At 54.1% G+C, this 13,484-nt stretch overlaps 2 protein-coding genes across 2 annotated transcripts in view; one reads left to right on the forward strand and one right to left on the reverse strand.

Moving 5' to 3' along the window:
* TONSL (tonsoku like, DNA repair protein) overlaps window positions 1–13,484 on the forward strand; it is a 66,732-nt gene that overhangs the window by 18,118 nt on the left and 35,130 nt on the right. The gene's annotated exons all lie outside the window — the stretch shown is intronic.
* VPS28 (VPS28 subunit of ESCRT-I) overlaps window positions 39–13,484 on the reverse strand; it is a 21,427-nt gene continuing 7,981 nt past the window's right edge. Inside the window, exons 2-10 of the mRNA XM_075062042.1 lie at window positions 5,117–5,270; window positions 4,232–4,261; window positions 3,847–3,884; window positions 3,381–3,470; window positions 2,809–2,914; window positions 2,057–2,158; window positions 1,371–1,424; window positions 958–1,049; window positions 39–453 (exon numbers count right to left, since the gene is read on the reverse strand). Of these exons, the coding sequence (XP_074918143.1) occupies window positions 336–453; window positions 958–1,049; window positions 1,371–1,424; window positions 2,057–2,158; window positions 2,809–2,914; window positions 3,381–3,470; window positions 3,847–3,884; window positions 4,232–4,261; window positions 5,117–5,270 (784 nt within the window). The 3' untranslated portion in view covers window positions 39–335. The remainder of the gene's footprint in view (window positions 454–957; window positions 1,050–1,370; window positions 1,425–2,056; window positions 2,159–2,808; window positions 2,915–3,380; window positions 3,471–3,846; window positions 3,885–4,231; window positions 4,262–5,116; window positions 5,271–13,484) is intronic.

The following is a 13,484-nucleotide window of genomic DNA, read 5'->3' on the forward strand; positions in this document are numbered from 1 at the left end:
TCCTTCCCGAGCCCAGCACTACACCACCCGAGTGAGCCACAGCATGAGGAGCTTTATTAGGGCAGGTCTGTACATGTCTCCTCCCCTGCTCGCAGGGCCGGGCCAGCCTGTGCTCCGGCTGGAGGAGGGCTGGTCACACTGACAGCCCCCAGGGCTAATGCTGGAAAGGCTACAGCCAATGCCCCTCCCAACAGTCTGTGTGAGGCGGGGGGGCCAGCATGGACAAACCACACCACCCATGACCTCCTGCCCCCAGAACCAGCCCAGAGACCTGCTTGAGCAGCTCTCAGGAGACGGCCAGCAGGAGCCACCAGTCCAGGGGTGCTGGGCCAGGCTCAGGAGTGCAGGAAGCGGTTGAAGGCGTTGTAGGCCGATTCCAAATCGAACAGCATCTGGCGCACTTGGGAGTCATCCAGCTCGTCGGAGGCAGACATCCCGCTCAGCGTCTGCAGCCTGCCAGGGAAGAGTCAGAGGGGCAGGGCCACCTAGGAGACTTCCCACTCAGGGCAGGAAGCAGGCTGCTACCTGGCTGAGCCCGGGGGGCCTGCAGCTGGTGCTGCACTAGCATAGGCAGTTAAAACAGACTCATCCCAATGCAGCGCTGATCTAGGGGAGAGCCAGGAGCACCCTGGGGCTTCGGCCCCTGCCCAAGGCTCAGCTGGGCCAGAGGAGAAAAAGCAGAACATGCCCCTGGTTAGAGCCAGGGCTGGTGTCACAGATCATCTTACCATAAGCCCACCCCGGGGTGCCCTGACCTTCCACAGCACAGGGAGTGCCAAAGGCACACTGCCAACAGGCCTGCCTGCAAAGCAGCCCTCCTCAGCCCGGGGGGTAGAACAGCCCTCAGTTCTGCATAAGACCCACTGGGGGACAAGGCTGGGTCAGGCCCCCGCTGTCCCCTCTGCTTGAGCGAGCAGAAAGAGCAACAGAGGAGGGGCCCCAGGGAGCCACACTCACCACTGGTTCACTTTCTGTCGCCCCTCGAAGTCAGGGGGCAGGTTGCTCATGCGGTTCATCGTCTCCATCAGCTCCCGCAGGTCTGGCTGGATCTGGGGCACAAACACATGCAGCCTGAGCCTTTCCTGCCCCAGGACTGGCTGGGAAAACCCCACCCCATAGGGCAGAAAGAATCCTCCCTCACTCCAGGCAGGAATCTCCTCTCCACGCAGCCGGGTGCTGATTCCAGTAAGGAAGGCTCCACACACCTTCCCATGGCGATTAGCTTGGCACAGAGTCACAGCCCGTCGCCCTGTAGGCTGTTCCCCTTCCCTGTCCTGGGCCAGGGAGGAGATGCCTTGTGAAGCCAGACAGGGCGCAAGCTCTAGGCAGAGTTCTCAGGGACTCAGCCTGGCTGTCTCCCGCAATCTCACCTCATCCATGGCTCGGATCTCCAGGCGCAGCTTATCCATTACTGTGATGAAAAGCTGGAAGAGAAAAGACACACCTCAACAAAGGCCTGGAACCCCAGGAAAGTAGGGGAATGGCACCTGACAACCCCAGCCCTCCTAGGACAGCCCCCTGAGCAGGGGTGGGGGGGTGTAATGGAGGCTGGGGGAGGCAAAATCTTCCCACACCTCTCACCACCAGGGTGAAGCAGGAGGGGGATAGTGGCAGGTTTGGGGCCCCAGAAAAATCTCTTCCCTCCATTGTCCCGGGGCTGGAGAAGCTCTCATTTCCTGCTCTGCCGGGGTGGGGGGGGGTGGGGGGGGAAGCGACAGACTGGGCGGGGCCATGGGCAGGGCTGCGAGTGGAAGGGATGGAACAGGGGTGGGGCTCCAGGCTCAGAGCTTGACCCAAGCAAGGGATAAGCTCTCAGCCCCTTGCACCCCCTCAAGGGAGCTGAGAGCAGTGAGTGGTGGTGTGGCCTTGGCCGTAAGAGGCAGACTAGGGGACTTGCCTCCCCCCAAGGGGAAGCTTCACCCGCCACCCATGCCTTTGAGAATTGGCCTGTCTAGACACGCAGGCCAGGCCAGGCCCAGCCTGCTGGCAGAGTCCCAGAAGCACTGAATACAGGGATTACAACGCACGCAGCCCCTCGCCATGGGTGGGAACGTACAGAGACGATGTCGGCAATGCAGCGGTTCAGGTTGCCCTTGTCATCCTTGATGGTGATTGGACGATCCTCCTTGATCCTCTCCATGGCCAGCGGGCAGTCAAGCTGCAGGAGACGGGACAGTCATCCCAAGTCCGGGGAAGCTCGGCATGGGGGGGTCGTGGCGAGCTCCGGGGAAGCTCGGCATGGGGGGGGTCGTGGCGAGCTCCGGGGAAGCTCAGCGCAGGGCAACAGGGATAACCCCAGACAAGCAACATTTCCCTGGGAAAGCTTCCAAGCAGGGGACGGGGCTTCTGTGCTCATGTGCTGACCTGGGGGTGGGGAGGAGAGCGCCTTCAGTGCAGGCCCTGGCCGGTAAGCTGGGGGGTGTGAACTCACTGCCTGCCTGTAACCCAGGCGAACAGCTTAGAGTAATTCACCACTGGGACACTTTGCCCCAGCTGATGGTGGATTCTCCAGCCCTGACCATTTTTGAATCCAGACGAGCTGCGTTTCTAACAGCTCTGCTCTGGAAATGACTTGGGGCAGGGCTCTGGCCTGTTTTACACAGGAGGTCAGATGGGATGGTCACACTGGTCCCTTCTGCCCTTGGAATAAGTGAATCTATGCAGGATTTCTCTCTCCACCTCTGGGGGATGGAGTCTAACCCAGTCAGCAGCAGTACATCTAGGACTGCAACCCCCCCGTTCTAGGGGTTCCCTGAGATTCCCATCTCAGTGCCCCCATAAGCTTGAGTGCCAGAGAACTTAACTCACCCGGAACTTGCGGCAGAATTCATCGATGGAGCCGATCTCGGAACCCTGCACCTGTTTGAAGGCAGCTTTGTACTGGACCAGGAGCCGGGAGCAGGCTGCAGTGTACCTGGGGCGGGGAAAAGGGTACAGGGTAAGAACAGCTGCAAACAGCCGGAGCTGCTGATGCCAAGCAGGAGGGGAACACTGAGGCTGAGGACTTAAAAAAAGGAAGTAGCTTCCTTAGGAGGAGATGAGTTCACCCATGTAACAGCCCCCAGGGCAGGGGAGGAGCCCCGAGGCCTGAGACTGCAGACCCCCTCTGGATGGAACAACACTGCCTGGCCCCAGGAAGGGGAGTGGGGCATGAGCCAGGGGACCTGCTCAGCTGTTTTGATGAGTTTCTGGGCACCCCCGCCCCCCAGGAAACATCCCATCCCCATCGTCTGCAGGGTACTGGGAAGCAGAAGTCATTCTGCTTCGCTCAGTAATAACGCACCCAGAGGGAAACATCCCTCCTGAGGAATCCTGTGCTCTCGGCTCCCCGCCACCCCAGGAGAGTCCAGGCTGGAGATAAGAGCAGAGGCAGGACTCACTCGTTGGGAGAGACGCAGTCCTTGATGTAAGCTTTCTCCAGAGCCTGCATCGTCTTCACCACTGCAAACAGCTCAGCCATGTTATCGTACCTAAAACCAGAGGGCAGAAGCCTGTGAGGGCGCACAGGCCGCGGCCGCCCCCACTCACACCCTGTGATACACCCACAGGAACAGCACAAGAGCTCTAGCGCTTCAGGGCCGAGATGACATTTCCACCTACTCCTCCTTCCTTGGACGCAGCCTGCACTGGCCAATGGCAGAGACAGGACAAAAGGGCTCTCGGGTCTCTTCTGCCTTGGCAGGGGCAGGACACCAGAACAGAGAGCTCCCTGCATTGTCAGCCCCAGCATCTTCAGAGCAAGGACCTCACTGCAGGCAGCAGCTTGAACTCCCAGTACACGCATGCCAACACAGAACTGAGTACACGGGACCCACAGGAAACCCACTCCGCTGGGGATGGACTCACTTTTCTCGCTCCCGTGCATTCTTATACAGCTTTACCTCCTGCAAGGAGAGCAGATACACACAGCACGTCAGGTACCGTCACAGCCTCCAAACTGAAATCTAGGCACACAGGCTGGGGGTGCGGGGATGTGGACACAGCTGACAGACATGGAACCTCCTGCATCCTCTCCAAGGGGCAGAGGAGTCGGGTTCCAGAAGAACCCCTACTGGGATGGAGATTAGGGGCTGCCTGGGTCCTCAGGAGCCTGGGGTCCCTGGATTCCCCAGGAGTGAGGGGTGTGCATCCATTTGCAGAGCACAAACCCAGCTTACCCTGGAAGGTCTTTCTGCCTCCCGTGACAGAGGCAGAGCAAGGAGGGGAACACGACAAGACAAGTGCTACTCACCTCGTACAGTTCCGGCTTATTCCCTGGGGCTGAAAAAGAGGGAAACCCATGAACAGCAGTAGCCCCAAGGGCTTTCCAGGGAATCTCACAATGAAACTTCTTCCTGGTCACCCTGTGTTATGAAGGGCCAGTGTGGCAGCTCCTCACCCCGCTAGCTACTGCTCCCCAGGAACCTGCAAGCAGCCTCAGTGCACCGAAGGCCAGCAGACAGCTCGTCCATCCCAGCACCTCCTGCCGCCACGCCAGAGACCAGGAACAGTCCACAAGGGGGAATCACAGAGATTCAGCGCTGGAAAGGACCCCGAGAGGTCATCAAATCCAGCCCCTGCGCCGGGACGGGCCCTGACCGGGGTTTGTCCAGCCTGGTGTTAAAAGCCTCCGGCGATGGGGATCCCACACCCTCCCTGGGGCGGCGCCAGACACCTGCTCCCAACCGCTGACCTCAGCCACTGCAGCGGATTAGGCCCGTTGCTCCGCTCCGACCTCCGGCGGCCTGGGGAAGGCAGCTCCGGGGGAGCCGGGCCAGGGCGCCCAGACCAGCCCGGGCAGGGCCCCTCGCTCCTGCGCCAGGGAGCTCGGGGGCTGGAGGCCAAACCCGAGCGGAGCGGGTCTGGTGCGGCCGCGAGAGCGGAGCCGGCTGCGCAGCGCTGGGCCGGCGGGCCGGTGTGCACTCACCTCCGGGGCCGGGCCGGCGGGCGATTCCCGTGGAACATCCTGGCGGGTGCGGAGCAGGGAGAGGCGTAGGGCGGGCGCGGCCACCGATGAGACCGCGCGGGCGGCCCGACCTCCGGGGAGGGGGACTGGCGGCTGCGGGCGCGGCCCGGGCGCGGACCGAGCAGCTTCCCCCCACGAGCGCGCCCACCCGACCCCGACCCGACCCACTTGTGCCGCGGCCGGGCTCCCTTCCTCCGGGCCGCTCGCTGGCTTCGTCCTGGAAAATGGCGTCGGAGGCCCATACGGTGCGCTCGGACTCACTCGCGGGCCCCCCCCGATAGCGGCCCCATCGGGGCGCCGGTGCTCGGCGGCGGCATGCCTGGGGCTGGCAGGGCGCGGCCGAGGCGGGGCCGTCCGTTATTTAAGCGTGGAAAGCTTGCGGCGAAGCCTGCCGTCCTCCAGCCCCCCGGCTGAGAGGGTCGAGTCCCGCTTCCTGTGTAGCCGAGACGCGCAGTGGAGTGACGCGTTTATCTGACGGCCCGATTTTCCTTTTGGAGCCCTTCTTAGTCTCTCTTATTGTCCGGTTTATTGATATTTCTCTCTCTCCGTGTCTTTTTTTTTTTCTATCTTTTCTACGACCTGACGTCCTGACCTGTCTTGTTTTTTTCTCTTTGCATGTTTGGTGTTGTTTTGTTGTTTTGTTTGTTCCGTTCTCTCTCTCTCTCCTTCCTGCCCGTGGGTCCTGCAGCTTTGTTTGCGGCCGCTGCTGCACCTTAGCTTCTGGACCTCGCTCCTTGTCTTTAGGCCTTGGGTCCCCTCTCTCGAGGCTCTTCCCCTCCCCCGTTCCTCCAAGGGGCCGGACTGGAAAAGCTCTGGTCGTGTGTCTGATACCAGTGCGATGAGCGGTGCCAGCTGTGCCCCGTGAGCCACCAGCGGAGCCGCTCTGGTCGGCTGAGTGTCACCTGTGGGTGTGTGCGCGTGGGGTGCCCCTGACGGGCCCTCAGACGGCTGGGTGGCCCTGGTGCCAATGGCTGTACGCCGACCCTGCTGGGGGGAGCCGGGGGCTACCTCTGAGTCAGCGGGACGTGCCTGGACTCCCAGGAGCTTTTCTGTGCCCATGTGCTGCAGGCTTGTGTTTGGTTTGGCAGAGGCCGTACAGTGTGGGCAGGGGTAGCTCAGTGCTTTGAGCATTGGCCTGCTAAACCCAAGGTTGTCAGTTCAGCCCTTGAGGGGCCACTTAGGGATCTGGGGCAAAAATCTGTCTGGGGATTGGCCCTGCTTTGAGCAGGGGTTGGACTAGATGACCTCCTGAGGTCCCTTCCAACCCTGATATTCTATGAAGTCGTGTGGCAAACGCTATAAAAAGGCAGCGGCATCTTCTCCATTTTGTCCTCAGTCCTGCTTCTCATCCCTGGCGTCACTTCTCTACAGACTGAAGCTCTGAACGATGGACTGATAGATCCATCCAAGCTGTGGCTGTGTTCCAGGGGGGCTTCACAAGCCGGCAAACTCCCTAGTGCCGCTAAGGACCTGCTGTAACCTCACAGTCCATAGGTCTATATCAGAATGCTTTGACCATTTAACAATTCTCATCCTTCTTTTCATCCGTATCTAAAACTAGAAGTTTAGTTTAAAATAAAAGAATTGGCTGGCAGCATGGTATTTTGGGTAAGATCCAAACTACAGCTGCAGTAGAATCTCAGTTATGAACACCGAGATACAAACTGGCCACTGGGCTGCGCTGGTCTGAACGCAAGGGCTGCTACACAGGCTGTGGCCTCTGGGCCATACCGCTTTCAGCCTGGAGACTGTAACGGCAGTGCTATCGCAACCCTGCCCTGCCCCACGGGGGGTGGGGTGTGAGGTGGAAGGAACGGGGGAGCAATAAAAATAGGTCAACCACACACCTCACTTGTAACCGGAAATACTCAGTCAGGCAGCAGCAGAGACCAAAGAGGGGAAAAGCAAATACACTACTATGTGGTGTAAACTACTGAAAAAGGGGGACATTTAAAAAAAGAAATTGACAAGATAAGGAAACTTTGTGCTTGTTTCATTTAAATTAAGATGGTTAAAAGCCACATTTTTCTTCTACATAGAAAAGTTTCAAAGCTGTGTTAAGTCAATGTTCAGTTGTAAACTTCGAAAGAACCATAACATTTTGGTCAGAGTTAAGAATATTTCAGAGTTACAGTGTCTATTCCCAAGGTGTTTGTAACTCTGAGGTTCTAGAGTAGTAAACGCTACATTCAGCTGGTGCGGCAACTCATGGTGTCAGATGCCATCAGGCAGTCAAGGGATATCTACATAGAACTGGACATCGGCAGTACCAGGAGGGATGAACTGGGGTGCTGATGAGAAGTGCAGTCGGGAAAGTAACTCAAATATTTTCCTGATAGGTTGCGCATTTAGAGCAGGGGAAGAACCCAGTCCATCCTAAATTCTCAATTACTGAGGGACAGTCTTCACTCATTGATATTTTGCTTTCTCCCACCAACTCTCTGTATAACTTTTTTCATGACTAATGTACCTGAATACATGGATGCTAGTTAACTAAACTGTATTCTTAAATTCATTCACCTAAATTTGGGTTATTGTTGATTATGCACTGTATGTATCTTATGACTTTATTCACAAATCCAAAGTTTGTTTTTAATCTAAGAACTATACCCAGATGTACAGACACTCTTGTTTCAACCTATGTATTATGCACTTTTTTAACATTAGCTTTAATAAAAAAAAAATTGATCTGGTAATGTGGCTGGCCCTTTGGAAATTAGAACATTTTGTATAGTGAATAAAGTTTTAAATAACCTCTCACTTTACTGGACTTATTTGCTAGTTGGGAATCAGAAACTGGAATGCAATAAAGGGGGCTGTATTTCTTTTTCTTCAACTTCTTGGTAACCAGTGTGGGGGATCAGGAGCACTGTTTGTGACTGATGGGTGAGTCTAACTACAGTGTTAACCACCAGTGCTAGGGAGAATCTGCTCTCCTTTTTGCAGCTTGCCCTGACTTTGGCATTTTCAGTGTGGACTGTCTAAGACACCTGGGGTCATTAACCATTGGAAAAAGTGTACCAAGCATAGTGATAGATTCTCCATTACTAGACATTTTTAAATCAAGATTGAATCAAAGCATATCTTCAGGAAAACTGCCAAACGGAACAAGTCATGGAGGTCTTATGGCGGCTATATCAAAGAAGTGAACTAGATGATCAGGTGACTATTCCAGCTTCGTAGCTTCCACTCGATTGAACCTTAGCGTTCATAAAGAGAAAGCTAGCTAATGACAACCTCCAAGTGATTATCCCAGCTTGGATCTGATATGCGCTGCCACCGAGCCAAAAATTCAGTGTTTGGCTGACTCTAGCCCAAAACCTTCCCTGGGGCCAACCAAGCCCAGAGCCCTGAGCTTACACAAGGAAAACAACTCCTCCCCTGTCTCCTCTTTCTCATCCCCAGCTCCCCCTCCCGGGTTATCCTGGGCGACTAGACTTAAACTCTTGAAGCAAAGACGAGAGGGCAATACACCCCCTCTTCCCTGGGCTGCACAGATCACCCTCCGTAAATTTAACACAAAGAAAATTTCCCTTCCCTTCGTTCCTTACCGCCGAGAAACTAAAACAGGTCTTAAAAAGAAGAAAACAACACAAACATGATATCTGCATCAAGTTGACAATACAGGCTATTGCTTAAAAAAAAAGGAATAACAGCCTTGATTTAAAAAAGATACAATAAACATTCCAGCAAACTACACACATGTAATACAAAAAACCAACAATAAAAGCCTATTGTCTTATACCTGTGCTTACAACTGGGAAACAGAAGATTAGAAGCTTGAAGATAGAAAGATCCCTCTCATAGCCGAGAGACAGACCGGAGAACAGAGAGAGCAGACAAAGGGGACACACACCCAAACATTCCCTCCCTGAGCTTTGAAAAATCCTGATTGGTCCTCTGGTCAGGTGTGTGGTTCCCTTTGTTAACCCTTTACAGGTAAAAGAAACATTAACCCTTAGCTATCTGTTTATGACACCAGCCTATGCTAGTGGGGCGCAAACTGGCCTACAGCAGCCCAGGATGGATCATGTGACCTTTTTCTTCCTGTCCCCTCTCACCCCCTGTGTCAAACTCAGCTTGGCCCCAGGAATGTTTGGCCTAATGTGTCTGAGGGAGGGTGAGCCTGGAAATTGAGGCCAGGCTGATTGCCTGTTAGTTTCATCCCTGGCCTTACAGATGCCATTGCATGTTTCTTCCCTCACCTTTTTTACACTTATATGGGCCCTCCTTTGCTGGCAACCCAGCATGTCCATATCTTATCAGACTCGGGGGGGAATTGCAGGGAAGGGTTGAGGGGGTTCCCTAGCTCGCGGCTTTTTGCCCTATTAGATCACAATTCCTACAGAGGACAGCTCGCTTACTTACCAGATTCAGCCGTCAGGGTCACCAGTGTTTAGTTGTTGGCTGCATGTGTGTGTTCCTGGTGTATGCTGTCCCAGGGCTGCCTTGACAGCTGACACAGCAGATCTCATTCAAACTGCCCACAAAGACCACAAGACTTGGCTTGTAGCAAAGGCACCCAGCCAAACTGATTGTCAACAAGCCACTTTATTAGCGCTCGATACGTGCTGAAGTACGCTCAGTACATGTATGCTTGTGACAGTGGACCAGCTCAGTGAATGACCAGACTTTCTATTTCCCCCTCGGCCAAAGAGGCATTTGCTGTGAACATTCTTTTATACACTGATACAAACAAGTTACATGTTGCCCCCTAATGTAGTTAGTTGCCACTCTTTGCCTGTACATGTTGGTTCAATCAAAGCATCTTTATCCATCACACTGTCATCCTGACCTTATCTTGAGGAGGGGTCAACATGTCTTTGTTATCTTTGGGGAGTGTGTTTGTACCATACTTGGGCTTGGTCTACACTGTGAGGGGGATCGATCTAAGATACGCAACTTCAGCTACAAGAATAGCATAGCTGAAGTCAACGTGACTTAGATTGACTGACTTTGTGTCCTCGTGGTGTGGGGTTGACGGCCGCTGCTCCCCCGTTGACTCTGCTTCCGCCTCTCGCCCTGGTGGAGTCAACGGGGAGCGTGTTTGGGGACAAGATGCGATACATTGATCTCCAATAGATGGATCACTACCCGCCAATCCAGCGGGTAGTGTAGACATATTCTTTAATATTGGGAAGTTCTGGTAGCACCCATCTGGAATGTCTTTATGTGAGTGTCCTGGGCATAGCACTTCTTAGGAATGTGTATTTTTTTGCAATACCAGCCCTGTTCTTGCCAGGTTCCGTGAACTTGCCTGCAGGCATGTTTTCCAACAGGGCCTGACTGCTGCTCACAGCCTTGACTTTTGCTCACTTCGCTTTATATCAGCAAGGCTTGACCACTACTTTAGTTTAGCTCTTATATCGGGCCTCATGTTTCAGGATGTCATGGGGTATGCACACCTCATCCCCCCTTGGGGAAGGGCAGGGTTGTGATACCACTGCTGTTACAGTCTCCCTGAGAGTCTTTAGGCTGAAAGCGGTACGGCCCAGAGGCCGGAGACTGTGTAGCAGCCTTTGGGGTCAGGGCAGTTCAGCCTAGTGGCCAGAGTCAATTACAGCAGCCCTTGCATTCAGGCCAGCGCAGCCTAGTGGCCAAAGTCCATGTAACAGCCCTCAGGTACAGGGTTATACTGAGGCAGCAGTTGGAGCATGCCCAGCACGGTCTGAGGGGCAGGACTTCTGTCACCCATAGTGTGGGGTTAACCCTCTTTTGTCCAGTACAGGGTATGTACACCCCATCACACCGTCTCTTTCTACTACAACATGATGTGTCAAAGTGGGGATTTTCCTTTATGTTGTATGTGAGTTTGACTTTTGTATGAATACTGTGTGCCTCAGTTTCCCTGTGTGCTGCACCAATGCCTTGGTGGTGGGAATAGGGGTATGTGGCTTTGGCTGAGATCCTCTAGGGCAGGTGAGGCTGCTCCAGCTGCTTGCACATGTGCTATGGCCGGTGCCCTTCGTAATCTGAGACCCAGGAGGGGAATACAACCAGGTGACAACCAGGTGACACCTTGCCCGGGATGCCAGACAAAGACAAGGAGGAGGAGCAATGGGGGTGTCGGAGGTTGGGTCGCTGGAAGCTGGCAGTCTGCTTGGGGGGACTGGAAGAGGGGGAGTCCAGGGCATCTGGCCCAAGACTCCCCAAGATGGACTTGGCTGAAAGTCACTGATTTCTCTGCTCATAAGTTCTGTTCTACGCTGTCGACTAATAAACCTATTTTACCAGCTGGCTGAGAGTCACTGCTGCTGGCAGCATTGGGGTGCAGGGCCCTCTGGCTGCCCCAGGAACCCCGCCTGGGTGCACTTGCTGTGGGAAGCGCATGGTGTGAAAGGGGATAGTGAATGTTCCGAGGCCAGATCCAGGATAATTGAAGCTGTGCAAGTTTCTTGCTCTGGCGACAGTCTGCTCAGAGAGAGGAGGCTCCCGAGAGTCCTGCCTGGCTTCATATGGAGCAGTTGCAGAGCATCACCCGAAGACTCCATACACACCTAGGTTCCAGATTCCTCAGGAAACCTTGGATGTGGCTCTCCCCTCACATACTACACAGTAATGGCACTGCGCTGTGACTTCCCTGGCATGCACGAGAAGAGAACCAGGGCCCTCGCTTTCCCCTCCACAGAGGTAGCTCCCACAGTCCGCTGGGTGCTGCACAAGCCCACAAATGAGCACCATCCCTGCCCCCAGAAGCTTACTCTGTGTGTGTGTGTGAGAGAGAGAGACCGGATGAGGAGTTAGCTACTGCAGACATTGTGGAGTCTCCGAACTGAATCACAGAAATGGAGGACTCAAAGGGACCTTGAGAGGCCATTGACTCCCTGCCCCCAAACAACGCCCCCCCCCCCCCATGCTGAGGCAGGCCCAAGTAAACCTAAACCATCCCTGACAGGTGGTTGTCCAGCCTGTTCTTAAAACCCTCTAATGCTGGGGATTCCACAACCTCCCTTGGAATCCTATTCCAGAGCTTAACTCCTCTTGAGTTAGAAAGCTTTTCCTAATATCTAACCTAAATCTGCTGCCTTGTGGATTCAATCTATTACTTCTTGCCTTATCTTTAGTGGCCATGGAGAACAATTGATCTCTCCCATTGTAACAGCCCTTAACATATCTGAAGACTTATCAGGTCTCAGCTCAGCCTGCCTTTGTCAAGACTAAACAAGCCCAGTTTTTTAACCTGTCCTCATTGATCAGGCTTTCTAAACCCTTGATTGTTTTTGTAGCTCCCTTCTGGAATTCCTCCAATTTATCTACATCTAAATTGTGGTGCTCAGAACTGGGCACACTTCTCCAGCTGAGGATTCAGCAGGGCCGAGCAGAACAGAACAGTTACCTCCTGTGTCTTACAACACTTCATATTAATACTCCCTAGAACAAGACTAGTCTTTTCTGCAACTGCATTACATGGTTGGTCATATTCAATTTGTGATCCACTATAACCCCCAGACCCTGTTCACCACCTAGCTGGTTATTCCTCATTTTATAGATGTGCACTTAATTTTTCCTTCCTAAGAGCAGTCCTTTGCACTTGTTTTATTAAAATTTCATCTTGTTGATTTCAGACCAATTCTCTAATTTGTCAAGGTCCTTTTGACTTCTAATCCTGGTTTGCAACCCCTCCCAGCATAATGTCATCCACACATTTTCTAAGCACACTCTCCGCTCCATTATCCAAGTTTTTAACGAACATACTGAATAGTACTGGACCCAGGGCTGACCCCCGCAGGACCCCACTAGCTCTGCCCTCTCAGTTTGACAGTTAACCATTGATAACTACTCTTTGAACCAGTTGTGCACCTACCTTCTAGTAATTTAATCTAAACCACATTTCCTGAGTTTGTTTGAGAATGTCACATGGGACTGTGTCAAAAGCCCTCCTAAAATGAAGATACAATCCGTCTACAGCTTCCCCCCATCCACTAGGCCAGTAACCTGGTCAAAGAAGGCAATTAGGTTGTTGGCATGATCTGTTCTTGGGAAATGCACGTTGGCTATTTCTTATCACCCTGTATCCTCTAGGTGTTCACACATTGCTGGGAAGGGGCAGCTTACCCCTGATCTATGAAGGTAACCCCCTTCCTCCCTTCACGCTAGGCCAAAGTTTAGAGCACCGTCGGCCAGCTGGAGTGAGAGGGGTGCAGTGCTTCAGCCAGGAGGCCCCTAGCCCCTTCGAGGCACATGGCAGTTTCTGCACTCCCTGCCTTGCCTGCCCGCTGAGGTAGGGCCTGCCCATACAGGCAGGGCTGGGGCTTCTGTTTATGGTTGACAGGGTAGCAGTAGCTGAGCCTACGTCTGCCGTAGTCTCTCAGGCCTGTGCCCTAGGGTGCCTCATCCCATCCCTACATGGGCTCCCTGCCCCACTGCTGCTGGGGCCCAATCATCCTCCCTGCCTGCTAACACCTCTCTGGGGCTGAACCCAGAGCTGGAGTAACCTCCCCAGTTCAGCACCGGAAGCCGGTTCCTAAGGCAGCCCATGGCATGTCCTACAGGGGATGTCCACATTGCAGTACCCAAGCCAGCCATTGGGTGGCACTGT

This window comes from Chelonoidis abingdonii, chromosome 2, assembly GCF_003597395.2.
Source record: "Chelonoidis abingdonii isolate Lonesome George chromosome 2, CheloAbing_2.0, whole genome shotgun sequence".
NCBI lineage: Eukaryota > Metazoa > Chordata > Testudines > Testudinidae > Chelonoidis > Chelonoidis abingdonii.